Source organism: Xylaria bambusicola (genome assembly GCF_022495145.1).
Source record: "Xylaria bambusicola strain CBS 139988 unplaced genomic scaffold F5B22scaffold_42, whole genome shotgun sequence".
In the NCBI taxonomy this organism is placed as follows: domain Eukaryota; kingdom Fungi; phylum Ascomycota; class Sordariomycetes; order Xylariales; family Xylariaceae; genus Xylaria; species Xylaria bambusicola.
Genome location: NW_025953595.1, coordinates 212,994 through 239,289, shown reverse-complemented (window position 1 = coordinate 239,289; position 26,296 = coordinate 212,994). Strand labels below are relative to the sequence as shown.

General features: G+C 51.0%; 9 protein-coding genes across 9 annotated transcripts; 2 read left to right on the top strand and 7 right to left on the bottom strand.

Moving 5' to 3' along the window:
- Window positions 1-1,472: 1,472 nt before the first annotated feature.
- On the bottom strand, window positions 1,473-2,973 carry F5B22DRAFT_658708 (glycoside hydrolase family 12 protein; the record flags this gene model as incomplete). Its single annotated transcript, XM_047980136.1, has 2 exons — window positions 1,473-2,061; window positions 2,127-2,973. The coding sequence occupies 2 exons, from the start codon at window positions 2,971-2,973 to the stop codon at window positions 1,673-1,675; spliced, it is 1,236 nt and encodes a 411-aa protein (XP_047828079.1). The 3' UTR covers window positions 1,473-1,672.
- Window positions 2,974-6,164: 3,191 nt separating this feature from the next.
- Window positions 6,165-7,618, bottom strand: F5B22DRAFT_649386 (uncharacterized protein; the record flags this gene model as incomplete). The annotated part of the gene is made up of 3 exons (XM_047979166.1): window positions 6,165-6,959; window positions 7,032-7,382; window positions 7,448-7,618. The coding sequence occupies 3 exons, from the start codon at window positions 7,616-7,618 to the stop codon at window positions 6,165-6,167; spliced, it is 1,317 nt and encodes a 438-aa protein (XP_047828078.1).
- Window positions 7,619-8,920: 1,302 nt separating this feature from the next.
- On the bottom strand, window positions 8,921-11,599 carry F5B22DRAFT_373061 (uncharacterized protein). The gene is made up of 5 exons (XM_047971175.1): window positions 11,534-11,599; window positions 11,163-11,464; window positions 11,054-11,085; window positions 10,912-10,991; window positions 8,921-10,857 (listed from the first exon to the last, which is right to left on the bottom strand). Exons 2-5 carry the CDS (start codon window positions 11,242-11,244, stop codon window positions 9,447-9,449), a joined length of 1,605 nt encoding a protein of 534 aa, XP_047828077.1. The 5' UTR covers window positions 11,245-11,464; window positions 11,534-11,599; the 3' UTR covers window positions 8,921-9,446.
- Window positions 11,600-13,081: 1,482 nt separating this feature from the next.
- Window positions 13,082-14,726, top strand: F5B22DRAFT_658700 (cyclophilin-like domain-containing protein; the record flags this gene model as incomplete). Its single annotated transcript, XM_047980135.1, has 4 exons — window positions 13,082-13,839; window positions 14,108-14,277; window positions 14,334-14,440; window positions 14,543-14,726. Exons 1-4 carry the CDS (start codon window positions 13,566-13,568, stop codon window positions 14,724-14,726), a joined length of 735 nt encoding a protein of 244 aa, XP_047828076.1. The 5' UTR covers window positions 13,082-13,565.
- A 136-nt stretch (window positions 14,727-14,862) lies between these two features.
- On the bottom strand, window positions 14,863-16,457 carry F5B22DRAFT_658698 (RNA polymerase Rpc34 subunit; the record flags this gene model as incomplete). The annotated part of the gene is made up of 2 exons (XM_047980134.1): window positions 14,863-16,136; window positions 16,216-16,457. The coding sequence occupies 2 exons, from the start codon at window positions 16,455-16,457 to the stop codon at window positions 15,260-15,262; spliced, it is 1,119 nt and encodes a 372-aa protein (XP_047828075.1). The 3' UTR covers window positions 14,863-15,259.
- A 378-nt stretch (window positions 16,458-16,835) lies between these two features.
- F5B22DRAFT_371577 (uncharacterized protein) lies at window positions 16,836-19,769 on the top strand. The gene is made up of 4 exons (XM_047971170.1): window positions 16,836-17,509; window positions 17,608-17,906; window positions 17,969-19,215; window positions 19,290-19,769. Exons 1-4 carry the CDS (start codon window positions 17,439-17,441, stop codon window positions 19,440-19,442), a joined length of 1,770 nt encoding a protein of 589 aa, XP_047828074.1. The 5' UTR covers window positions 16,836-17,438; the 3' UTR covers window positions 19,443-19,769.
- On the bottom strand, window positions 19,633-22,207 carry F5B22DRAFT_372814 (fungal-specific transcription factor domain-containing protein). The gene is made up of 3 exons (XM_047971174.1): window positions 22,030-22,207; window positions 20,519-21,926; window positions 19,633-20,420 (listed from the first exon to the last, which is right to left on the bottom strand). Exons 1-3 carry the CDS (start codon window positions 22,058-22,060, stop codon window positions 19,991-19,993), a joined length of 1,869 nt encoding a protein of 622 aa, XP_047828073.1. The 5' UTR covers window positions 22,061-22,207; the 3' UTR covers window positions 19,633-19,990.
- Window positions 22,208-22,700: 493 nt separating this feature from the next.
- Window positions 22,701-24,005, bottom strand: F5B22DRAFT_372812 (Ctr copper transporter). The gene is made up of 2 exons (XM_047971173.1): window positions 23,815-24,005; window positions 22,701-23,740 (listed from the first exon to the last, which is right to left on the bottom strand). Exons 1-2 carry the CDS (start codon window positions 23,878-23,880, stop codon window positions 23,177-23,179), a joined length of 630 nt encoding a protein of 209 aa, XP_047828072.1. The 5' UTR covers window positions 23,881-24,005; the 3' UTR covers window positions 22,701-23,176.
- A 568-nt stretch (window positions 24,006-24,573) lies between these two features.
- On the bottom strand, window positions 24,574-25,893 carry F5B22DRAFT_649380 (NADH:flavin oxidoreductase/NADH oxidase; the record flags this gene model as incomplete). The annotated part of the gene is made up of 3 exons (XM_047979165.1): window positions 24,574-25,368; window positions 25,517-25,719; window positions 25,773-25,893. 3 exons carry the CDS (start codon window positions 25,891-25,893, stop codon window positions 24,574-24,576), a joined length of 1,119 nt encoding a protein of 372 aa, XP_047828071.1.
- Between the last annotated feature and the right edge of the window lie 403 nt (window positions 25,894-26,296).

Sequence of the window (26,296 nt, the reverse complement as noted above, 5' to 3'; positions counted from 1 at the left end):
TTTTTAGGTTTGGTTTCCGTCTTGCCGAAGTCTCTCGCTCTCAACCTAGCGTCTAGCGATTTTGAGTTAAGTTCCTCCCATTCGTTATTTTGCATTTACTTGATTTTTAGATTTGATTTTTTTTTCTGTTCCTACCCAAGTCTTTCGCTCCCACCCAGCGACTAGCGATTTCGATTTAAGTTCCTTCCAGTAGTTACAGCATGTTTTCGATCCGCCAGCGGTCAAAAAAAGGTAAAAGTGTCGCTCGTTTCCTAATGTGGTGAGATAAATCCTATATAGGTTTTCCCCATTTTGAACACATTTTGCGGCTAATTAGGAGGGCATTGAAGTCGGACCCTGCTGCCTCCACGTTGGCAATGCCTGGGCAACGCAGAAATGCGGCCGAAGCAGGGACGCTGTCTCAAGTGAGGCATAGTATGTATACATCACCATCCATAATGCCTAACGATCAGGAACGCAATGTTCCTGGTCACGTATCTTCGTTGTTGTGCCGCATCAACCCTACCTAAAGTACCATTGAGTAAGACTTCTTGTAGATGCTTGAGGGTAGTTTAGACCTTTCGCACCTTAGTAGGCGGTTGATACAGGAGGTATTCTATGTAAGAGAAGGGGTTACAAGAAACGTTAGGTGATGGGATAGTGTTTGTCCTGGTTTGGGGTAATGTCGATTATTGTTTTGGGATTGGGTGAGAAAACTATTTTGAAGGTCTGATATGAGATGCAGTGAGAGCGGAATGGAGATTTATGAAACACGGACGGGAGCGCGACTGGTCATATGTGACGCCCTGAGCTTAACTCATGGTATGTTATCGTTTGATGGGAAGGTGAGAACGGAATGGGGTGGCCTGCGTACATAATGTGTACGGATACCGGATTCATGGACATTCAGCGTGTTTGTATGCAAGTTTAAACAGTACGATTAGGTTGTTAAACATCATCTATCATGATCATGATTTGCGGCATTGTGTTTAACCAAGCAAGCATTACGCGTTCGCTCACGGGAGTCGACGCTGCTGCCTAATAGACAGTACCAGCTGCGAAGCAAATGTTTGATTTGATGATTTCGGAAGTCTGCGAACATAATTGAGTGAAATGGAATATAGTGTTCATGTGTGATTGAATTAGATGGAATAGGCTTTTGGATAGCTGAGTTTTGGTCATGCCGATCTTTGGGTGAAGTCAAATATGTTTTAGGCGCAACGTCATTGGAGATGATGTGGCAGAATGTGAAAAATAAATCAGGCAGCAGTGATGGTAAACTAGGGATTATTCTCTTGTTGTGATTGTGAGATTGGAAAAAAAACTCTCTGCATCATGGACCGAGGTTGTCGTACTGCTTCGTCAGCTCCGCCTGTCAATACCTAAAATCCCCGCGACAGATAACCTTAAACCAACGTGGAGGCGATATTACGTATGTACACACATTGGGACCGATAATTATCATCACGGGCTCCGTACTATGACGCTTAATGGGATGAAGAGACGTTTAGGAAGTAATAACGCATTGCTACCGGGAATATATAAAGGGGTTTTTAGAATCGAAGGGGCAATGTACAAATTCAGCCAGCCTACCTAGAACGTTCCACATTCCGACCAAGCCGTATCTTCGTAGCTATATATATAATTTTCTCTTTCTTTCTAATTTTTTTTATCTCTTTGATGACGGCATTAACTAGTTGATATCCAACGCAACCGTGGCCTTCATGACAGCGTTTCCGTAAAAGACCTCAGTGCCGGCGTTGCCCACCGTCACGTACTGGTCAGAGGAGATGTACCCCTTGTCCGCCATCGCGTCGAGCCATTCCTTGAGGTCGCCCTGGAACACGCCGTCGTAGTTCTCGTCGACGAGCATGCTGCGCACTGTCACGCCGTTGGCCGGGTTCTTCCCCTCGTATAGCTTCCAGCTGGCGCCGAACATGTCGAAGGTCGCCACGGGCCCGCGCGAGTACCCGATGGGCACCTGGCCACCCCAGATGCGCACCCAGAGCATGAACTCGGAGGTTGCGGTTGATTTGAAGTCGCCTTCTGTTGGTGCTGTGATGAAGTCGAAGAGGTTGCTTCCTGAGATTATGTGTTAGCATGCTGAGACTAGATGCGGTTCAATTCATGTATAAGAAATAGCTTACCCCTGAAATCAGTAGTGTTGGTGCGGTCCCATTGAAAGTAGGCCGGGATAGACTTGATATCCTTGAGTTTCTTGTTCAGATTCTTGCCGATGCCGACGTTGGTGTACCCCTTGCACACGTCCGCAGTGTCCTCCACTTTCTTAATGTCCGTGATGCTCGTCCACTTGACTTCCTTGATGCCGTCCGCAGTCTCGAGGATGCTGTCAAAGTTCGTGCACTGCTTGCCCACCATCTGGTCTGCGTTGTACATTGAGTTGGCGACGGTCCAGGGCTGACCGGGCAGGATCAGCCGGTCGTCGTTCCCGCATTGCTCGGTTGCTTTGACTTTGTAGGCGACAGGTGTGGCTTTGGCGTAGGCCCCGTCGACCACATAGCTAGCTGCGCTAGATGATGAGGCAGGTGTTGGCGTTTCGGTAGGCGTGATTGTGAATGTTAAGAAAGTGCTTGTGGTCGGAATACTCTCTACTGGTACGACAGTGAAGCTCGTTACCTCGGTAAGCGGCAAACCTGTGGTTACAGTTGATACAACGTAGCCATCTTGGTATGTTTGGTCTGCGAGACTTTCAAGAGGGACCACGCTGAATGTCGTGACATCGCTGTATGCTAGCGGTGTAGTTATGGTTGATGTAGGAGTCTCTATGGTTGTTGGTGGTGTCTCATAATCAGTTGAGTAAGTCTTTTTGGGCAGACTTTCGACCGGGACAGTAGTGAAGCTGGTAATTTCGCTGAGCGGATCACCAGTGGTCACTGTTGTTGTTGGCTTGCTGCCACACTTGCGATGGTGTTGTGGTAAAGCGTAGGCAGCTAGCGGGCTAAGAGCCACGATGGTTAAGAATTGTGATTTCATTTTTACTGTTTATTTTCTGGATTTCTTCGGATGTTTCGTCGGAGGAAGATTGATCGTTTTAAAAAGCAGCGAAGTATCCTGTACTCGAGCAAAAGGAAAGACTACACGATCAAGTGCGTCGGAAAAGAAACGAATGCTTGTAAGTGCCTCGAGCCGAGTCGGGCGTTCAGAAGAGAATGGAAGTAAGGGGTTGGGAATAACAACAAAATATGCTGCGATTCTCTACACTCCACATCAAGGACGACCAAAACAGACGACCACAAGGATTTAAGAAAGGACTACACCACGCTTACCGCCTCACATTTTATTCATCTGACTTATACAAAGCCCAAGAACAGCCAGGGGGCTGACTCGTCTTTGTTGCCCTCTTGGCTCAGCTGTTTGTTTCTTGGCGAGATTACTAAGGATAGCGTTGGCCGCAGCACAGGAACTGTCTACCTAGCGTCGTCTGTACCTGGCAGAACCTGGCAAGCCCTGGTCTAGATCGTTTCATCGGGATGGGCCATTTAAGCGATCATCCAACCCCGCGGGCAGATCTACGCCACGCTGCAGCGATGTGCAAGACCGGGCGAGACGTCAGTCCAGTCATGCTAAGCGCCCGTCACACCGGGTTTGATGAAAGGGCGGCGCGATAGGTCGTCGTCATTCGTTTCGTTTCGTTTCGGGTATCCGAGCTGACGGGTAAGACATGACTACCTCGACTAACCCCCCTGGAAATCCTACTGGCGCTATTTAAACTGCCCAACGTACCCAGCCGAGTACCCAGGGACTCCTCGTATTCACCTTTTTACGAGAATCCAAGGTGTTGGCGGCTTTGTGGCCCTTGTTCTTTCGCCACAAGCCGTTGTTTATTACACAAGGCAACAAGCAAGAAGGAATACGGGTCGCTTTATAAACAGGGAAAGACAACCAACACGAACACTTCTGACCAACACCAACGGGCATAGTGCAACTGTGCGTGCATGCGATTCTCGCTGATCGTCGGGAAATTGACGGCTATCTACCATCTGACATCTCGGAACCGTCCACGTAATAACGTGTGACTGCATTAATCTGCATTGATTCAAATTACCACGCATATCCAGTCCTATCTGATGTCATCACATTATTTAGGACATCTTCACCCATGTCCCTCGTGTTCTGTTATTCTCTACCAGCGTATACTAGCGAGGCGCTGTCAAAAAAACTAGTCCGGTTCACCAACACCACCCACCTACACCTTCAACAGCCGTTTTTTAACCCGTTTTTGAAGTTATTCAAACCTATTCTGACCTATTCTTGTCAGATTTTTAACGCTTGTGATAGGTGTGTTATACACTTAATTAAAGGTGTAGAAGGTGTTTTTTTATGTTGTGTTTTACCTTGCTACCAGCATTTCTAAAGCTATATTTTATAATGTAGGTGGACCGGACTAGTTTTTTTGACAGCGCCTCGACTAGTAACCTGACTCGTTCCGCAGAGGGGCTAACAACCAAGTTCTAGCGGAAGGAATAGTATGTAAATGTACTATGTATGTGGACACAGTGATCCGCCTCCGCATATTGGCCCACCCCCTTTCCGCCCTGTTATTACTGCTTATAGAAGGCCATTTAAAAAAAGGATGAACGATGTAAAACTGGGAAACACATAACAATCAATCCGCCGTAGCGGTTCATCGGTTCGTGAAAATCGATGCGCACATTAGAAGTTGGCTAGGTTTAGTAGAGATCATTTCCCCCAGATGAGATAATATGCATACCTAGTGTAAATGACAAGCCGTTTTATTTCAAGCATTACGTTGCATTAATTCCCAGTCAAATGGGCAGAGAATATGCAAGGGCCCTGTCAGGTGGGGAGGATCATGCTCATGCTCAATTACTTAAGCAGGGATCCTCTCAAGGATCAGTTCGCAGTGATGTAATCAAGGCCTATCCCAGATGGCATACTGAATGAGGCAGTCAAATATAGTCTTTAGACACAACTCACAGTGCAAAATCCGCGGTTATATCACGCTATCTAGTACATATAACCTCTGAAGTACCAATGACGGTAAGACAATACGATGTTGTTGGTAAATGAGTTGAGTCTGTCAAACAAGAAAACGGAGAAGAAAAAAAAACAAAGAATTAGGCAAACGAAGGAATGGGACCCTCGGTATGTAGCGTCGCTGGGTCGTAATGCTAAAGGCTGTGTAACAATGCTATGCTTCGCTAGACCGTAGGTACCAACTCGGCCATTGTCGGGTGTGAAATTCTATTTGAGTATTGGCACAATGAAATAAATCAATATGTAGATATGTTGGGCATTAGGTATGGTACTGGTTGAAAATTCGGATCTAGTAAAGAGCACAGTTCAAATGAACGCATGCAGCCCCTCAACGAGCACGGCTGCGAGAGTATGATATTGAAAGCTTCATCTCAAGCTAGATATACTGGGACACATTATGCACTAGGAAATGAGATACCAAGCGGCCGGACGTGGCAGGAGATACTGATAGCTCATAGTGTAATCCTCACCCTCGTACGTGTACACGAACAACACGCTGTTGCATCAGTCGCAATGTCTCGACGCATGAACCACCCAACCCTTGCGTTATGTTTCAAGTAACTGGATTCCTGTAAGGCAGGTCGTGTATCTTTCCTCATGTCTGATATCTACGTGATCTAAACATGGTCAAGAGAGCCACAAGCTTGACGACAGAGCTACAACTTTTCCAACCTGCATAGTCGTAGGACTTGTATGACATTCCATTCCAACATGTTCATACCTGACCGACACGCTATTTCATTTAAACCTCCTGAGTCCTAGTGGTGACCGGACCTACCAAATCCGTCAAGATAGTGTAAACACGTACAAGCCCAATGACGATACTATCAATACCTAGAACGAAACACGAGCCTAATGAAGCCCTGAATCGCTTCTATCAGTTATTTCAAGGCACGAAACTAATCTCTCTAAGCCGAAACATTACAGAAGAGCGTAGATATATATCATGTTCCAAACTTTTACCATTATTCCCATGTATCAATCAATCTGTTCGTCTCCAATCTAGAACCAAAATCAAGCATCAAACCCCCCCAAACCAGAAATACCCAAGCAAACCCAAGCCAGCCAGATCGCCCACATATTACCACATTAAAATCCCAACTTCATTTCATTTCATTTCGTTTTTTTTTTCTCTTTTATCCTTTCCGCAGTCCCATCCCATCAAATCATTTCCTCCTCAAACTCCTACCCCGTTCCAACAGACCCAGATCCCACCATCCCTCGAGGACGCCGAACAGCGTCTTCCGCGTCGGCTTCGCCTTGACGGCGACCTGCGCGTCCATCGTCTGCGCGTCGTACGGCGGGGACAGAGGCATCGTCTCCTCGTCGGGTTCCTCCACCTTCTCGCCGCGCTGGCTCTTTCGGCGCGAGAATCCCGCCGCCGCGATACCTAGGGCGTCCCGCGGGAGTTGGGAGACGCGGATGCGCTTGAAGGCCTTGGTGCGCGGTGACGGGGTGGGTGGCGTGACGGGTGTGAATCCGTCGTCGCTGGGCGAGGGAGGAGGTACGACGACGAGGGTCGGTGTCTTCGCGGGTGTCTTGCCGTACTTGAGCACGGGTTGGTGTAGTATGGGGATGTAGTCCTCGTGCGAGGAGCTCTGCGGGCTCGGGGTAGGTTGGGAAGGCGGTTCGACAGCGAGTAAGTGTGTCGGAGGGGGAGGGGGAATAGACAGGGTGAGAGAACGGCCTCTTGAAAGGCGGCTGTTCACAATATTACCATCATTAGTACTCGTGGCTGGGGGCGGTAGCACGTGGTGGGGGACGTCGTTGTAGTAATCGTCTGCGGCGCCGTGGACGACGGGGCGACGATACGACGCTTGGGGTAGCGAAAGCGGAGGCGGGTACCGCGATCCGATACCAGGACTCAGAAGCCGTGTGCCGAGGGCCATAGGGCCCGAGATCTGCTGGACCGGAGGAGGAGGAGCTGCCCCGAAGAAGCCACCACGGACGCCCGCGTACCCCTAAGCGCCCTCGACGTCTTTAGGAGCGGGCGCGTTAGCACGCCTGATGCGCTGCCAGAGGCTCCCGCAGACGATGGCCGAGAAGGCGAAGAGGACGCTTAGAGCAATGCCGAGGCCCCAGACTGCCTTGATCTCGTAGCAGTGAGGCTGGTCGGTCGTGATGAGGGCCAGATAGCTGTTGTATCTGGCAGCGGCAGACGAATAGCCACGGCCAGTGATGTATGTAACGAATGTTTCTGTCGTTGAGACGGATTCCGGGAGTAGCTGGCACTGGAGCATAGACAGCGGCTTGCCGATGGTGACGGCGACGACGATGAGTGCTACCAAGAGGGCGAAATCAGCCCCGCCGGCAACCAAGAGAGGGAGCATGCCGTCGTAGTAAAGAATGTAAGAGATAGCCACGTAGAGCGTGGCGATGCTGGTCTGTGAACATGTTAGTTATAACTGAGTGTGAATAAGGGACTAGATGAGAGGATGTCAATACTTACCACAGTGACAGTCCCAACGAGAACGTCAGGAACCTCGCGCTGCGAAGAAGCAAATTCATTGATGAAGTTGGCAGTCAAGCCGACGATGGTCACAAGCGAGAGGAACTGGGCGGCGCGAAGGGCCGTGAAGGTGACGCCCAGGGCGCCGAGCTGGGGTGACTGGAAGCGCATTTTCAATGGAATCCCGGCTTCGAAATCGGTGATGAGCGAGAGTTGTGGGCGAGTGAGGCCAGAGACGGTCCGCGTCGGGAGGCGCGGCTTCGGGAATGGGATAGACGCTGGGGGAGTTGGGGAAGAAATTGTGAACGATTGGGGAGGGAGGTACCGAGAAAATCGAGTACCTGAACCTAGCCGAACAAGAGACAGACTATTGCCAGATATTTGAAGAGAGGCACAGAGATGGTAAATTTGGCTTTTTGGCGATGCAAGTGAAAGTTGTTTGAAGAAAAGCAGCTCGACTGCTATATTCCTCTTGACGTCGTTAGAAAGATAGGAAAAACCCCCGTGAAAAAGCGTTGAGACGTTGCCGTGTAAGTGAAAGTCGTCGACGAAAACCGAAAGACCGTTTTTCCCAATGATATAGACCCCTTAGGAAAGAGAGAAAGATAACCCGAAGAGAGACTAGAAAAATAGGAAAATAAGGAAAGAGAGAGGGAAAAAGGAAAACAACCTAAAGGAAAATGCTGTTTTGAGGTTCAAGTGACTGTGACATGAGAGTGAAGGGAAAGAAGAAGAGGCTCTGCGAGGTTAGGAGCAGACATGTTTAAGTATTGCCAGCGACTTGCCAATGGTATCACCATAACCATAACACGCACTTTCTTCACACAGTTCAAGACGCGTATGCATTCCGTGAACGCATCGCTGTGCTATTTCCAGTCACTCACTCACTCACCCACCCAACCGCCGCGCTCGGCAGTTGAAGCACTAGGCGGCATCACAACGCGCTGACACACCCAATGAGCTCGCAGTGATCGGCAGCACGCCTGCACCAGTGGAGCAGCGAGTTCCACCAGCCCATCTTCCCCGGAGGACCGACCCTCGCGGTCGCTTATGGTGAGGACAAGAAGGCTCGTTCCCAGCTGTAGGTATCCGCACCAATGGACGGGACGTCTGCCAAGGTGCAGTTTACCTACGCACCTCTGCGGTGAAAGCTTCGTCGATGGCGCACTCTGGTTGGCTCAGGCTAGAGCTGAGGCGAGATGAAGTCGGTGGGTCGGTAGGGATCTTCTAAGCGCGGGCCGCGTTTACGGTAGCCAAGACATCGTCTAGGCGCCCGGCGGATGCCCTCGCATGTTTCAAGGTTGGAACTAGGTAAAAGAGTCAAGTCATTCAGGTCTCCGAGTTTCGTGCCTTGCAGGACGCATCATGGTAGCTCGACATCAATTCATTGGACGCCGATAGATAGCGATATGAAGGGATGAGGCTGAGTTAGTCGCGCGACCTGAGATACAGATCAGATCGTGTGTTAATGCTGAAGCTGTAACGCTCAATATTAGCCAATCGAGCTATGGTGGGGTTTGTATCTGTGCTCTAGACTTTCACAAGAATAAAACCAAAGTTCAAGGTTAAGTATTACTTAAAATATGAGATATGCTTTTAAGGCCAAGCTTTCTGTAATTTTTCAAACCTGGATGACTTGACTTGTGTAAACAAACCCAACCTCGTCACCCATAACATCAATTCGTCTCTCGCCTGCAGTTAATACCTATCTTGGATAAACGACAAGTTCTGTCTATTATAGACCAAAATCAGCTGATAATCAGAGAAATAATTTGTCATGGCAGTATACACATTTTGCGGGCCATGACGCCGATCTAAGGACTTGTAAGCAAAATCATCATGCAGCCGCTCATGGAAACCAGCTTTTCACAACCCCTGTCTGAACATCGTAGTACACCACTCCTAGACGGCTATGAATCGACATCTCGAGTAACCACCTGGGGCTCCTAATCCAACGGCCGCGAATGTATGGCCATTGTAGCAGTGTTCATTAATCAATCTAGCCGAGCAAGTCATCCAGCCCGCTGCTGCCGGTATTTGTGCTAGTGGAAGGCTTCGGCGTGCTTGCTGCTGGAGCTCCCCACAGAGATGCACTGGTCTTCTCCTTGGCGAGTTGGCCTAACTTAGGCCCCGCGGTGGGTGTGTTGCTCTTCTTGAGGCCAGTGCCAGCTTGTCCCCATAGATTAGCAAACGGGTCAGCACCCGTGCTGGGTTTAGCTGCCGCAGGGGCAGCCGGTTTGTTGAGTGCCGACATGCCGGATGGCGTTGTGCCCGCCGGAGATAGCGATCCCATTGCTGAGCCAGACGGTCCAGTCGACTGAGGGACCTGTACAGATTGGAAGTAATTTGGGGCGGCTGCTTGGTACCCAGTCGGTTTCGGAGGGGCAGATGCACCAATAGAGGGAGGTGGATTGAATGACGAGAAGTTAGCCGCAGGCGTAGAGGTAGTGCTCGTAGGAGGCGACAACGACGACATCATGCCCGAGAGGCTCGCCTGTGCGGGGGCGGATACGGGCTTTGGCGCAGCAAACTGGGGCGCTGTCTGGGTCGATGTCATCAATGGCGGTTGAATAGCAAAGTTGCTGGAAGGTGCAGATGTTTGCTGTGCGGGCGTAGCGGATTGGAAGTCATCAAAATCGTCGTCATCCCCGGCTGGACTTGATAGATCTGCCAAGCCGGAATTGCTTGTTGACGCTAGTGTCGCACCTGTCGACACAGGTGCAGGTTCGGCGTCATCAAAAGAGAAAAGATCAACTTCGGGCTCTTTCTTCTTAGGTGGTTGGGATGGCGTTGTCTTTTTTACCCCCATCCTCTCGGCGCGTTCGGTTGCCTTTGGACGAGATGAGCTTGATGTGGCTGCGCCGCCCTCGTCAAACTCGTCATATTCCTCAAACTTATCTGCACGGTTACCAGAATCTCGCCACTCATCCGTCTGGCCTCCAAACCCGCCACCGTCTCCGTATACACCGCCAGAGTAACCCCCGTAACCTGCCGGGGAGCCTCCGTAGCCTGTAGACTCACTACCAAAGCCGCCGTATCGACCGCTGCTGCCGCCGGAAAAGCCACCACCCATGGAACCTCCCTCAACGCCAGTGTATTTGGCTTTGTTCGTTCTTGCTTTCTTTCTCTCGGCCCGGATGCGCTCGACGTCGCCAAGTAGCTCGGCCAATTCCTTTGCGCGGTTTCGAACGTTAATGCCTTGGTCTTTGCCGTTTGGGTCGATGTAATGGAATTGGCGCAGCATTTTAAGGAGTGTTATGTGACCCCTAGCGTCATCTATGACTCGCTCAGAGCCGTGCTTGATGAGAAACTCTAGCAGCTGGAGCGACTTGTAAATCTGGCGCCATTCTTCGGCAGTCTTCTCTGTAAACCGGCGATAGATCAAGGGCATGATCTCATTTAGAGTTTGGCTTGGCTACGTGAGAATTGGTTCGCAAGCGGCATGAATTGTTGGCTGGACATACTAGTTGAATGTGCCATTGGCGATTTCTTGCATCAGTGTCGAGGATGCTCCCCAAGGTTCGTTGTTTGTCGCCTCGCGGACCTGTAGGGCCGGTCAGTCGGGCCATGCCATAGAGGCAAGCGATGAAGCTCAATGAAACCCACCTTGGCCTCCATTTCTGTATAGTTCATAACGGCTGGTTGACGGAGCGCATCAGTAACAATGCGGAGATAACGGGCATACATGGCAGCCAGAATGTCCAGCGTTCCTTACCATTTTGGACTTTGCGAACACCGGCTTTGAGGTCGTACAAGGTCAAATTGGACACTTGGTCCTTCAAGTTATTGAAATCCATCTTTGCGGCGCGCCGTGGTGCAGGGTTGACAGCAGAGAGTCGGGAAATAGAACAACGGCGGTCGGGCGACAACAAGAAGCTAGATAAATCCAGGACCGGTATGTACGTAACTCAACTTACTCAACCTACGTAGATGCTGGCTGGCACTTTCAGGCTTGGCAAGGGGGTGTCGGGCAGTGGTCGGTGCTGGATAAGGTCACGTGGCTTTAACTAATATTACCTTGGATACTTAAGCATATTAGTACATATGCGAAGCTGGACGGCATTCGAGAGGTCAGGGTGTGCGCACTTCAGTTTGATGGTTCTCTCATATATGATTACACAAGTGCTGTTAGTGATAACTTACCCCTCAAGTAGTAAGAAATCAAATTGTAAACTTGTTTGGTAGATGCAGACCATTAATCGGGCGTTGATTTCAGTACCTAGGTAGGTACATAGTAGTATCTATCTACTTATGGATGCAGGTGCTGAGACGGTATATGCTTCTAAATAACAAGATTGCACTAACGAGTAACTATAAGAGATGAGGTCACACAAGGTCCCGTCCCGATCGCACTAAGCTCAACCGAGGAAGTACCCAAGTACATATCTCTTCCCAGCTACCAAAGTACCTAAGTACTTATCTAGGTACATAGGTACCTGCCAGTCTTGACGCTCAGGCCAACCAACCACCTGAACCAACGACCTACCTATGCATGTCCTGAATCTTCCAAGCTCTCAAGCGGCTAAAAAATTCCTGACCGTATCTCATCATCGCATTGTAAACCAGAAAGTACCTTCACACTGTACATTATACCCTCAATTGTATCAAGGTATGTCTGGATCTCTCTCTCTATCTGACCATTTCGTCTTGTGTATAAATCATATCCCAAGAGTTCCCAAGAGTTCCCCAGGCATGTTGCCAGCTCAGGTCAAGATGCTTCCAACTGCACCAGCTAGATGGGAGATGAGCAGGGAGACCTGCTAAACTGTCTCAACTATGTCATTTACACACCTCAAGCCTGTTTCAGGCCAATGGGTTTTGGGAAATTCCGAAGGGCATCCTCTCACAAGAACCTCCATTCCAGACTCAAGTGAGCTTCGCCCTTGGTTTATTGTTGGTCTAGTTATGCCAACGATATCAGAAGGAACTGGGGGTGGGTACATTGCAGCTTAGCCAAAGTCGACAAACCCCAAATCCCTACATTCTACAAGACTTAGGGATGCTATTTAAAGGATCCGAGCATGGAAGTACAGTACTAGGTACTACGTTCGTTGTCTCAGTGTTCACCGCGAAACAATCACACCCTTTGCCATCCTGCCATCCCGCCCTTCGCACGAGCCATAGTGTGGCCTAACCCCCCCTTTCCATACCTGAAGATTTGGCTTGTGTTACAAGTGAGGGCATGTCCCAATGCACGAATATCTGTTTCGGACAAAGCGTGCCTTGAAGGAGCACTGTTGTTACTCGAAGTCGACTGTGCCATCTGCGAGGTGGCGTCGTGTTCAGCACATAAGGCGGTATGGAGAGAGAGGGGGAGAGAGGGAGAGAGCTCTTCCCCTCGTTGCTTTCGGTATGGGGGGCGCAGCAAGAGCGAAGACATGTAATTGGCAGTTGGAGCTGACAGGAGCAAATGGAGCAATGGAAGCGAAGTAGCGGGGTTCCCAAAGACGAGAAGAAGTCGACTGCTGTTGGCTTTGGTTGATCCTACATCACTCCCTCTTGTTCTTGCTGCTGTTGCTGTTACTTGTCACTGCTATTGCTTGCTTACTTGTTTGCTTACTTGCTTGCTTGCTGCTGCATGTGTCCTGCAAGCTTGTTAGTGGCATGCTTCTTCTGCCTACGGTAGGGCAGGCGCCTTGAACACCCTGAAGGTCTTTCTTTGCCTCATCCATTTTCCGAACAACTGCATGTGTGCCTTTGCTTGGTCCTTCGTCATACCGACCCCCTCTCTCACTCTCTGACCTACATGTATATCTTACGGTACGGTACGGTACCTACCTAGTGGCTGACTTTGTCTGCGCGCTTGCTTGCTTGCTTGCTGGCTTGCTGGTTGCTCGTCTGCCCCACCGCTGGAAGTATTTGCCGGCAATCTCCTCGCTTCCCGGTACCTCAACGCCCATACATTTTGCTAGTGTCGCGGCGGTACCCCCCCTTACCCATGCACCCCTCCACTACCCAGCTCCTCCGCCCCTCTGCCCGCCTCTCTGTCCGCCCCCCGTTGCAGCACCATCGAGCACCATCGAGCCCCAGCAAGCACCCCCCAAGGTGACCCAGCATAGCACCGTTCCATGATATCATTGGCCGAGAAAAAGCTCGAGTAGCTGACCCCTCCTTCTAGATGAGCAGATCCCTCTTCTTCAAAGTTCTGCCCCGCGGCGGTGTTTCTTCTCCCCTCTCTTCTTCTACTAAAACATCAACTTTCCGGCCTCAGCTCGTCTTCACCAAGCCAGCTACAGCTCCTACATCCCCCTTCACTACCCAATTCAATCCTCGCTTTTTCTCTGCATCCGCCGCCAACATGAGCAGCCCACACGGAAGCACCAAGGTCTACTTCGACATGGAGTGGGAGGGCCCCGTCATGGAGAATGGCCGTCCTACTGGTACTATCAAGAGTAAGTGAGCTTCTTGCCCTGCCCTGCCCTGCTATCCTACCTATTCTATCCATGAGTGAGCTGGTCTTCATCCCACGTGGTGCTTGCTGCTTGTAAACCCAGCATCATACCATGCATCATGGGAGAGTGTCTCTCTTGCCTGCACTTCTATACAATATATGTTGGACAGACCATCTCCATCTCCTTTGATGACCTTGATTGGCTGTGGGCCATCGAAAATTATATCTTGGAGATATCCTGAAGCTTACCATCTCTTTTTCAAACATAGCCCAAACCGGTCGCCTAGAGTTCATCCTTTACGACGGCAAGGTTCCCAAGACCGCTGAGAACTTCCGGGCTCTCTGCACTGGCGAGAAGGGCTTTGGATACAAGGGCTCTTCATTCCACCGCATCATCCCTGAATTCATGTTGCAGGGTGGTGACTTCACCCGTGGTAACGTAAGCATACCCTTACGATGACGGCTGCTGGTTACATGTAGCTGACAATACTACAGGGAACCGGTGGAAAGTCCATCTACGGTGAGAAGTTCGCCGACGAGAACTTCGCTCTAAAGCACACTGTCCCCGGCATCCTCTCTATGGCTAACGCTGGCCCTAACACGTAAGTTCAGCTACAGCCTCATACTCGTCGTCTTCTATATATAGCTCTACAGTTGGCTCTAGAATATATAAATAAGCGAGGCAACTAACAATAGTGCTACAGCAACGGTTCGCAATTCTTCATCACCACTGTCAAGACCCCCTGGTTGGACGGTCGCCACGTCGTCTTTGGCGAGGTCACTGGCAACGGTATGGATATTGTCAAGGCCATCGAGGCCACTGGCTCGCAGAGCGGTGCTGTTAAATACAACAAGCGCCCCACCATTGTCGACTCCGGTGTCCTATAAATGCACACACACGTCACCAACTGTAACAATTTAGATTAGCGCATCATGTCGCGGCATGTGTTCTGCCATCATGGTATGAGATCCGAAATTATTGGAAGTTTCGGTGAATGCAGAGAGTGTAGCTAGTTAGCTACAAATGGAAAAAAATCTCATCGCTAATATTATAACGTGATTGCGCCTAATGCGTTAAATATACCTTGAACCTCCGTAATCACAATGAAGCGCTGACAACTGGCGTACTGTAACATCGGGGACGAAGTCAACTGAGGCAGGTTGAAATTAGGAGCTGCCTACCTAGTAAAATGGCAGGTATCTGGCAAATTTGAATGATAAATATGATTTATTGTGAATGTATATATTTTCAGAGGCCTGTGTATGTATGCCTCGACAGCCCAAATCATGTTTGTGCTCCTCTTGAAGAAGGTATTGTTCCCATATAACGCCGTTGCCATGCATGATATAAACTGAAACAGCTGCCCACAACGCAACACTGCCTCTCCTGCCTCCACGATCCTAAGGTCTATGATACGCGGTTACGCAAGCCACTGGTCAAAGTATTCACAGCCGCCGGCCCAGACGGGGCCACCTTCTTCGCAGAGATCGAAAACAGGACACTTCCCGCACGGCACCGTCGTCTGACCGTTGCTCCGCGGCTCCCAGAAGTCCTCGTCGCCCGGCTTGGAGTACAGCGAGGGGTTCTGCTTGGAGATGCGGGTTGCGCGGTACCCGACCCTGTTGCCCATGCGGATCTCCTCGACGCGGTTGTCCCATACTAGGATGTCGATGAGCTCCTGTACATGCTCTTGTTTCAGAGGTTGGCCTTTGGCGACTTCTGCGGCCTGGATGCCGGCTGTGATCTCCTCGGTCGTGGGATATTCCATGTAGCCGGCTGGTAGAGGCAGGCGGATCGTCTTTCGGGGCCGCGAAGTCGGCGCTACTGGGGCGTCGTCTTTCGAGATAGCGTCTGCTGTGCGCTTTTTACTTTTTATGGCGGCCTCGGATGTAGCGCCGTTGATTGTGCCTTTCTTCGGCAGGACTGGGCTTACGCTCCTTGCGCCTCTATCGCCCTTGCTTAGATAACTTCCTCGGTTCTTTATGAAGCTCATAACTACACTTTGCAAGGCTTCGATGAAGGCCTCGTCGAGGAATTGGTCCGTGTACCATGGACCGCCGGTGGCGCGAGACGAAGGCTTGATGTTGGCTTTGATCCACATCTTCTTCGTCGTGTTCTCGACAGTCGTGAACTGCACCACCAGGCGCTTCGTCTCAAGCTCCTTGAGCGCTTTTCTCAAGGCATTATCCTGCACGTTCAGTCGGCGCTTGATGTCTTGCTGCCAAGCGCCCTCGGCGCCGGCAGCGTCGATAATCTCATAAACCAGGACTTGGTCATGGCTGGTGAGTTGTTTGTATCTTTTCAGATGAAATAGTCAGGTAAATGCATCCCGGCAAATAAGATATGACGATGATAGAATACGGGTTTGTAACTCACTTGGCAGCTTCTGCTTCTGGACGCAATCGCCATGCTAAGCCACTGTGGAGGTGAACGGGGGCAAACAGGCGCTCATTCGTCAAGATCTGGATGAGCTGCAGCAGTTTCTTGAGGTCCTTTGGCGGGATGATATCGAGAGCTGTGAGATCCTCCTGAGTGAACAGTCGGTCGGGATCACTGCTGCAAGCCTCCTCGCAGGCGGCATATAGCTGCGTCTTGAGCGCAGCTGTATCTTCATCCATTCTGGCTGATTTGCCCTATAGCCTTCGCGACGGGGTGGTGAGTCACGCGACCCTGGCGCAGGGTTTGCGAAAAGACGTGGTAAAGAGTGAGATGGAATAATGGGAGCTGGTAAGATCTGGCCAAGAGGCCCAGTTGAGTGACTAGCATGCAGAGCGGCTACTCATACCTATCATAAGGTATCTTGGATTAACATGGATTGGGAGGCAGGCGAAGAAGAACTCATATTCCTCAGATCAGACTTTTGATCATGTGTAAGTGGTGCCTTACGGGCAAGGTAACCTGGTTAACCGTTGGGAGGTTTCATACGTAGATTTTGCCCCGCGATGCGAACGAGCCCAGCGCGAGGACCCCTGGCAGAAATATTTCCTTATCGCAAGGTAGAAAGAGCTCTTATCGGGCTTGAATACAGCTGGGTGGGCGCCTAGTGGCCGCCTATTACTCAAGGCACTGTGCTTAAATACAGTGTCCCTAGGTACCCACTGCCAGGGCATCTCCAGATTCCAGGCAGCGTCCTGGCTACCTACAATTAGGTACCTGTTTAGGTCCCTGAGCCTACCTAGGTACCTACCTTAGGCTGGCCAGTGGCACACTTTATCACTAAACAGCCCTAAGCAGCACCCCGAGGTCTAGCGCTGAGCATACCTAAGGTACGCTAAACGCACGCTGAGCTTGCCGCCGCCGGAAGCAGTTTTCAAGCCAGCCAAACACGAACTCCTAGCTAACCCCACTACCACCGACCTAGACAACGAACGGCCCGCATAGAAAGCTCTCGAACTTCGTTGCCAATTCTCAGCCCTGCTCGCATATATCTGCCTTGTCTGCCCTCTCGTTGCTTGCCGGGGCAATCAGACAGTCTACTTATCCTATCCCGAGTTCTAGCAACTCTTCTCCCGTAAAAGCTTCCTTGATTCCCACAGTTCGTTCAGTTAGCTTTGCACTTGAACCTTGATATCGCCTGTTCGTCACACCCCGCAATCACCATGGCGTCTGCAGATGAGCTCAAGACGTTGGGCAATAATGCCATGGCCGCGAAGAACTTTGATGAGGCTATGTAAGTTTCCCTTTTCTCCATAGTAATCCCCGTCATGGATCGCCATATTTCCACTCCTCGGCCTGCCAATCCTATTCTACTGACTAACACCCTTGTAGAGATGCTTTCACCAAGGCCATTGAACTAGCGCCCGAAAACCACGTCCTCTACAGCAACCGCTCTGCTGCCTACGCCTCCAAGAAAGACTGGGCAGGTGCTCTTAAAGATGCCGAGAAGACGACAGAGATCAAGCCCGACTGGCCACGAGGCTGGGGACGGAAGGGTGCCGCTCTTCACGGTTCCGGTGACTTGCTTGGAGCCAATGATGCATACGAGGAGGGTCTAAAGCTAGACCCTAATAATGCTGGTCTGAAAAGCTCCTTAGCATCTGTGAAGAGGGCCATGGAACAAGAAGCTGGTACGTATATATAGATCCCCCGTTGCTGTTATAATCGAGATATTCTGACATTATATGGATAGGTGGTGCTGGCGGGTTCGGTGGTGATGATCCAATGGGAGGCATTGGCAAGATGTTTAGCGATCCCAATCTCCTCACAAAACTCATGAACAACCCCAAGACGAGTGGCTATTTCTCCGATCCTTCCTTCATTGCCAAGGTTCAGGCACTGCAAAAGAACCCTCAGAACACCCAAGAACTATTTAGCGATCCCAGAATGATTCAGGTACTCGGCGTTGCCATGGGCATAGACATGGACATGCGCGCACCTGAAGATATGCCTGGCGGTGCTCCCGGAACTTCATCGAAGGAAGCTGAGGAAGATGTCGAGATGCCCGACCGAAAGCCTTCACCAGCCACCAAGGCCCCTGAACCCGAACCTGAACCTGAACCAGAGCTTGACGAGGAAGCTCTGGAGAAGAAGAAGGCGAAGGAGGAGGCTGACAAGGAGAAGGCACTCGGCACTGAGAACTATAAGAAGCGAAACTTCGACCAAGCTATTGCACACTACACTAAGGCTTGGGATCTACACAAAGATATTACATATCTGAACAACCTGGGCGCAGCCCATTTCGAGAAGGGTGATTATCAGGCTTGCATTGACGCTTGCACCAAAGCTATTGAAGAAGGTCGCATGATCTACGCCGACTTCAAGATGATTGCTAAGTCGTATGCCCGCATTGGATCTGCCTACGAAAAGATGGGCGACTTGGCGTTAGCTGTTGAGAACTACCAGAAATCTCTCACCGAGCACCGGACACCAGACACTGTCAACAAACTTCGCGCTGCCGAACGTAAGAAGATCGAGGCGGACAAGTCAGCCTACGTTGATCCAGCCAAGGCTGAAGAGGCCCGTGAAGAAGGCAACAAGAAGTTTAAGGAGCAGGACTTCCCTGGCGCAGTTTCCGCTTATTCTGAAATGATCAAGCGTGCTCCTGAGGATCCCCGTGGCTACAGTAACCGTGCTGCAGCCTTTGTTAAGCTTTTCGAGTTCCCCAGTGCGCTCGATGACTGCAACGCCGCAATCAAGAAGGACCCCAAATTCATCCGTGCCTACATTCGTAAGGCGCAGATTTACTTTGGCATGCGCAAGTATTCTGAGTGCATTGATGCTTGCAACGAGGCCACTGAAATAGACAACAAGCACCACAACGGTGCCAACGCACGCGAGATTGACCAACAACAGCAGAAGGCTTTGCAAGCCATGTATGCGGCTCGAGAGAATGAGTCCGAGGAACAGACCCGAGATCGCTTGATGAAGGACCCAGAGGTGAGTGAAAACGACACAGTTCAGGCTTTACTAGCTTTGTCTTCAAGAACTGTATACTGATTTGAATTGTCTAGATTATGTCCATCATGCAAGACCCTGTTATGCAATCCATTCTTCAACAGGCTCAGTCGGACCCTGCTGCGCTCCAGGAGCACATGCGGAATCCCGCTGTAGCAAGCAACATTCGAAAGCTGATAGCTGCCGGCGTTATTCGTGTCGGCCGATAAGCGGTATGAATGGAACAAGGCGTTTACGGGAAACTGGCGTGGAACTGGTAATTGATGATGAGCATGCCAAAACTTCATGATACCAACTGATACTGAACGATATCGAATGTGAGCTGCTCTGTGTGTGCATTGCAAATTCTAGGTAGTGAATGGTCAGGCTTTTAGGGACTCGCAAATGCATTGGAATCGTTTTTGTCAATTAATCGAATTTCAAAATGAAACAATAAACCATAATAACCATATGCTCCCTCCAAAATTTCCGCCGTGTGACAGATATATGCCTGCTTCGTAAAATGTCTAATTTACTCCTCGTAGAACCCTTCTGCTCATACGGAATTTACCCTTTTATTGCTGGCAGACTCAATCTTCGAACATCTTTCTACCACCGCTAGCAAAGCGCTGTGAAATCGGAGATATGAACATTGTGAGTACCTAGGTTGGTACAAGTAACGGTAACACACACGCACGCCTGTGGCGTCGGATCTTCTCTCTCACTCAACAAGCAGTCCAGTCAAATTTCAACAACCAACAACAGCCGCTCTATCCGCTCAAACCAAGAGAGAAAGGTGTCCCAAAACACTAAAACACGTCGCGACATCCCACATCTGCGGCTCAGCGCAACACCCGCTCTCGCGGTGCTGCCAGACGCTCTGCATGATATTCAGCGCCTCCCTGACGGTGCCGAAGACGTGCATGGCGCCCATGTCGGCCACGAGGCCCGTGAAAAACGCCTCCTGGCCCGCCGGCGCCAGACAGCCCGTCAACGCGAACGGCCAGATCACGGTGCGCAGGGCCAGCGGACTCGGCAGCGCGCGGAGGAGGGCCATGGTCGCTTCCACGCTGGTCTGGATCTCGGGGAGACTTGGCTGCAGGCCGGATGCGAGGACCATGACGTAGGTCATTGTCGCTTGGGCCCAGATCCGCGTGTGCAGGGATACGGCTTGGGATTTCTTCGAGGAGGATTCTGCGAGCATTTCGCTGGGGAAAGGGTTAGAGTGCTGTTGGTAGGTATTGCGCGTCTTGTGAGAAAAAGGGGGGAAGCTCCCGGTTTCAAGTGAGAGGGCTGATGGACTTACTGAAATCCTGAATATGGCGTCACCGGATGGTACGCCGATGGGTCGTATATGTTGCCGGCGCGGTCGGAGGTGGGCACGGACGGGAGAGACGCCATCTTGGTCCGCAGCCGCGTCTGGATCGCGCAGGCGCGGTGCACGAGCTCGATCATGGAGAGGGACCCTTTCGAATGCTGCTCGCGCTTCCAGGTCGCCAGGGCCGCGGCCTCGGCGATCTCGAGCACGACCCAGCTCTCGCACCCGACGTAGTCGCCGAGCTGGATCACGGGGTCGTCGCCGTGGAGGAGCTCGGCGTGGTACTTCTGCAGTCGGGGCGCCGTGCCCAGGGCCGTCGCGGCGATCACGTCGATCCAGAGAAGGTACGCCGTGTAGAACTTGAAGGCCGACTGGTCGGACGCGAGGATGTGCCGTTCGTTCTCTACCCTGACCCGGAAGAAGGGGGCCCCGATGCGATCTAGGATCGACATCCACGATCCCATGGGGGCCACGGCGTGGTGCGTAATCAGCTGGTCGAACAGCGCGACGGCGACATCGTGGTGGGCCTGCCAATTCGACATGTCGGCCATGGCGATATCGAACTCGAGGAGCTGGATCACGCTCTGCATGCAGCCGACGCTCTCCAAAAAGGCATTGGCGACGCCGCGCTCGTTGAGCGCCTTGATGTCCTCCTGCAACGCCTTGATGGCGGTCTCCTGGTGCACCTGGAGCTCGGCCCAGTTGGCGCGGCGGCAGGCGCTGTGCTGCCCGTTCAGGCTGTCGAAGAGCACGGCGTACAGCCAGTTGGCGAGCGACAGCGCCGTGTGGAAGAGGGCGCGGTTCTTCATCAGCAGCACCAGCATCCACCCGCGGCTCGACTCGAGCAGGCACGGCCGGTAGAACGGGAAGAGAAACGGCACCACGTAGTCCAGGTAGATCATGGTGAAGTTGACCTCGACCTCGGACCTGTGCTCCGGGAACGAGCCCACGGCGGGCCGCACGGGCTGGTGGTGTCCGGCGCTCATCTGCGACTCGTCGTTCGTCGGCGGCGACGACGCCGACGTGCTGCTCGACCCCGCAGGCGACTGCGATGACTCGCTCAATGTCGTGCTGGAGGGGTTATACCCATCCTCGCTAGGCACGGGGTCTCCAGCGTCGCTCATGACACGGTCCGACTCCTGGCGCTGCTCCTGCGCGCTGGGCGAGAAGTCCGTCATGGTAGGCAGCAGGCCCCATTTCCGCTCGCGCCTCTCGTTCGCCTTCTGCTTCACCTGGGCCTTCAGCTCGTCCGCCATCTGCTTCTCGCGCGGCCCGCCGTCCATCCACTCGGGCTTAGCATCGCTGTAATGGCAGTCGATCTCCAGGCCTCCGCAAGCGGCGCACACGGGCCGTGCCTCGTCGCACTTCTTGCGCCGCAGCCTGCACGTCCAGCAGCCTGTGCAATTAGCAGTCAGTACATGTTGTCCGGCATCATGTGCAAATGAGATCAGTAGACAAGAGGAAATGTCAACGCCAAGTAGCGCGCGGTGTGAACGTGCCCTGTGAGCTCCGGAGCTTGAGTCCGTTCATACTGTGCTGCTTTCATCCAGGGGCTTTCGCTTATCGTGAGTTTTTTTTTTTTTTTTCCCACTTCGGCCGCTCGCCCTCAATACAGCAAATCGTGAACAATAGATATGATTTTTTTTATGCTTCACTCAGTCGTATTCTTCTCCTCTTCTGCCTTCTTCTGATGTCGTCATCCAAAACTTGGTGAAAGGCTTAGTTATGCTGCGACGAGGCGAAAGGATCGGGATTTGTCATCATATCACGGAAATGTGCATATCGTAAAATGGACAGTGCTATACAGTGCGAGTGCACACGCAGCTATACCGCGTTGATAGTTGTGACATTGCTTCTTGCGGACTTGATATCTGACTTGGGTATTGGGATCGTAGCATTGCGTATCGCCTTGTTACTGTGATGTGAGGTTGTCTTATGGCGTAGTGCTGAGAAGATATTGTTTTTCGTAGGTCGAAGAAAGCTTGTTAGCAGTTGTTGGTGATGCTGTGGTAGATTGTCTTTACCAGCCATAGATATTCAATCTTTATATCACAGTGGCTACGTCGAGAAATCGAGGTCCAAGCGAATTCAACCCATGTCATTACGTCCCCTTGGTGAGTGATATCTCTTCGATTAATAAAAGTAATGAAAGTGAATAGAGGAGGCTAACTACGCTGTGCTCAGGTGCACGTTGAATAATTTGGTAACACATACGGTAGGATTGCAATGAGTTAAGTATTTTAACATTCGTACTTGTGGATCTGCTCTTTCTAAAGCCTGTCTAGTAAAGCTAGGGCTACAAGTCAATCATTCCTAATAAGCTTCCCCATACCACAATTCAGTAACCTCGGAAACATCCCAGAATCCGAATCTGTCCAAACTCACAACCTGTTGATATGCACCAACTGAATACAAGCTGGATCTTTCTCTAACCCTTTATTACAGGCGCAAAACTTAAGGGCGCACCAGGGCGTATGGAATCCCGAAGTCTTCATGCTGATTCTGACTCAGAGTGCTGCCTCGGGGGTCGCGGCGGCTGGTGGTAAATAATGGCCTGCATACACAACAATCTTTTCAAGACTTTCTTTGATGATACGGACCCCTTGGCGATATATCGCCGCAGTTCTTGCCACAGATATATCTGCATCAAGACTGGTCAGCTAACAGCTCGGGGCTACTCGGGTACCAGTCGAGGCACGAACCCAGGTACGTCTCTCCGAACAGCCACATTAGGATGCGGAGAATGTTATATTCTGCTCGCTCTGATCGAAAGATGTAAAATCCGATCATCCTGCCGTGGATGATGGCGGTGGTTACATAGACATTATAATACATCGCGAGCAGTATGAGACAATACTCCAAGGTAATTTGGTGCGAGTACAGGAGCACACGGATGCATTGTTGGACGACAGTCGGCCGGAACACATCTTTTAGAAACGGGCTTGCCTGGTTATTGTTGTTATTGTTGTCATTGTTGTTCACGTTGGCTGCACCGGGTAGGTTCGCCATTTCAATGCCCTCTGCCCTCTCTTTGACCCTGGCTTCGTGTCTGAGACGGCGGTCGTACAGTCTGCATAATAACTGTGCCAACTCGTAAAAGATGGCGACGACGGTCACGCCCACGCAGAAGCCCACGAAGGCACCTATGGAGTGGATGTGCCATGACTTCATAAAGAAGCAGGAGTCAATTATGTACCCGTTCCATAGCGTCTGCGAGTAGAATCTCAAGTTAGCCCTTTTGATGACTCGAGATGAGCTGACTCTTTGTTACTGGGGGCCCGTACGGAGAACCTGCAGTGATGGTGCGGCTTCAAGCCGTCCGCGATACTCTCTTCAACATTTGGATGCATACTTGAAGCTGTTGATTCTGGTGTAGAGTAGAAAATGCAGCAGACAAGGGATGCTGTTGGCAATATTTTGAGCAAAAACTGACTTGATGATGTGTGCAATATGGAATTAATGCTCCGCGTAATTGGATAGTTGTTAAGACTGGGCTGGGAAAAACAGCACACGGGAGCGGACCATATGAAAAAGTTTGGGCTGGTTCTGGGGACGCAGGTAGGTGCGTAACAGGCACGGCCGGAGACGAACCTGCTCAATCATGGATGGGCAGCTGAATTCAAGCACAGGCGCTGCCTCGCCTCACGGGTCAAGGCTTCCCGTTGGGTTCATTTCCAGATGCTCCAAGAGCCAGGTTCCGAGTGTTGCCCTGATGTTGTGGATGTACACCTTCCATACGAAGTACGAAATATTCATAAATAGCAGGAGGTGGAAATATTGGAAAGCAGTATCTGCCCCTGAAGCCGAGCTTCCATAGCTGACAGATGCCAGTACCTATGGACCTCCTTCAGAACCAAATATAGGTTAACCACAACTGCCTCGGAAAAGTGTGCCTACTAACTTTCAAGGGTTATTTGACGACCCATGACTCATAATCTGATTCTCCAAGCCTATGCATTATTTGGTCTACTAGCTGGTATATTCCTGCTAACTCGCGATCTAATTCTCTATACGCCAAAACCGCCTTAGGGAAGATGCCATGATTACGCCTTCGTCTCGTACAAAGCCCGGTACTGTTCGCTAAACGGGAGATTGGTGTACCCTTCCGCCGCTTTCTTGGTATAGAACGTTGACCGATCGTAATCTGCGAATTTGATGCCCTCCTTTATTCTGAAGACCAGGTCCGGGTTCGAGATGAAGTACCTTCCGAACGCAATAATAACATCAGAGTCCTTCCACTTCTCATCAACTGCCCTCATCGCAGACTCCGGCACATACCCTCCGGCAAGCATAATAGGGGTTTGATTATCCCACACCTTGAACAAGAAATCTAAGCTGTGGCCTGCACCACAGTCGGCCTCCGTGTTCCCTGAGATGCGCGGTTCGACGAGGTGGAGATAAGATAGATTTAAAGGCTTCAACTGCTGGGCGAGATACTCGAACTGAGGATAGAGGACAGCGTCTTCCATGCCCATGCTTTGAAAGTCGCTGAAAGGACTTAGTCGAATAGCGGTCTTGTCGGCTCCGATAGCGTCGACAACAGCCTTAGTAGCCTCTACCGCGAACCTCGCGCGATTTTCGATGCTGCCACCCCAGCCATCGGTTCGCTTGTTGGACACGTCTTGCAGGAACTGGTCGATTAAGTACCCGTTGGCGCCGTGTAACTCGACACCGTCGAATCCTGCCTTCACTGCGTTCTTGGCGGCTGCTGCAAAGTCGTTAATGACCTCCCATATGTCCTCTTCTGTCATCTCTTCTGGCAAGCCGGTTGTCTCATTGATCTGGAGGGCACTAGAAGATTTAAGCTTATTACCCCTGGCCTCGTGAATCCTTGGCCACTAGAGCAACAGAGATTAGCAATCACCACAATGAGCATAAGCATGTTGAAACACTGGGGAAATTCGAAGGTATGACCTGGCCCGAGAAGAGCATTCACTCGATGATTGTTGGTAGGACGTGAAAAATATGACTTAAAGGATAACTGACTCCTGCTCGACCAAGATGCCATATCTGACAGTAGATAAAAGACCCCTTCTTGTGCACGGCGTCTGTAATTTCCCTCCACCTTGAAATTTGTGCCTCATTGTAGATACCAGGGCCATTGTCCCGACCGACCGATGATCTGGAGATGAACGTAGCCTCAGTAATAAGGAGAGTTCCGGGCACTGCAGCTCTCTGCTCATAGTGCTCTGAGCTGGTTAGCATATGCAAGAGCGTAGGGGTCAGGTCCCGCTGATCGCACCTTTAACCATGGGAAGCGGGACATAGTCGTCGTCGCAGCGATACCGCGTTAATGGCGCCATTGCTATTCGATGACCAAGGGTCATGGAGCCCACGCGCATGGGCTTAAACAATTTCGACATCTTTGCTCCAGGCTGTCAGGGGCACAACAGGGTCAGAGATCGGGAAGCATCGATACTAATGAGTAGCTTCATCGCTGGCGACGGACGCTCACTTTATATCTGCGTATGTGGGGAGGTCGATTCGGTCATGTTGGGCAAGTCCTAAACTGCCTTGGTGGTTGTTGGTTCCATGCCACCTTTAAGTGTCATATCCGCTATCCCTATTGGACCCCATCTACTCACTTACACACACTTTCTTGACCGCATTCCGTACAGATAGTAATCAGGCGACCAATGTGTGTCCACGGAAGCTAACACTAGCGTTGCTCTAGGTCTGCCTTGAGACATTGTACATGTACTACTTTGATAGGCATGTATTGCTGGATGAGATGCAACACTACGCGCCACAATATTGGGAGTGTTG

Excerpts from the sequence above, each read along its gene's own strand:
- F5B22DRAFT_373061 (XM_047971175.1), bottom strand. The coding sequence starts at position 11,244 with ATGGATTTCAATAACTTGAAGGACCAAGTGTCCAATTTGACCTTGTAC. Across the intron at positions 11,086-11,162 it reads TGTTCGCAAAGTCCAAAATG|CCGTTATGAACTATACAGAA; the intron begins GTAAGGAACGCT and ends TCCGTCAACCAG. Across the intron at positions 10,858-10,911 it reads GCCAATGGCACATTCAACTA|CCAAACTCTAAATGAGATCA; the intron begins GTATGTCCAGCC and ends CACGTAGCCAAG.
- F5B22DRAFT_371577 (XM_047971170.1), top strand. The coding sequence starts at position 17,439 with ATGGCGTCTGCAGATGAGCTCAAGACGTTGGGCAATAATGCCATGGCC. Across the intron at positions 17,510-17,607 it reads AAGAACTTTGATGAGGCTAT|AGATGCTTTCACCAAGGCCA; the intron begins GTAAGTTTCCCT and ends ACACCCTTGTAG. Across the intron at positions 17,907-17,968 it reads GGCCATGGAACAAGAAGCTG|GTGGTGCTGGCGGGTTCGGT; the intron begins GTACGTATATAT and ends TTATATGGATAG.
- F5B22DRAFT_372814 (XM_047971174.1), bottom strand. The coding sequence starts at position 22,060 with ATGAACGGACTCAAGCTCCGGAGCTCACAGG. Across the intron at positions 21,927-22,029 it reads CAAGCTCCGGAGCTCACAGG|GCTGCTGGACGTGCAGGCTG; the intron begins GCACGTTCACAC and ends CTAATTGCACAG. Across the intron at positions 20,421-20,518 it reads ACGCCATATTCAGGATTTCA|CGAAATGCTCGCAGAATCCT; the intron begins GTAAGTCCATCA and ends CCCTTTCCCCAG.
- F5B22DRAFT_372812 (XM_047971173.1), bottom strand. The coding sequence starts at position 23,880 with ATGCATCCAAATGTTGAAGAGAGTATCGCGGACGGCTTGAAGCCGCAC. Across the intron at positions 23,741-23,814 it reads ACCATCACTGCAGGTTCTCC|ACGCTATGGAACGGGTACAT; the intron begins GTACGGGCCCCC and ends TTCTACTCGCAG.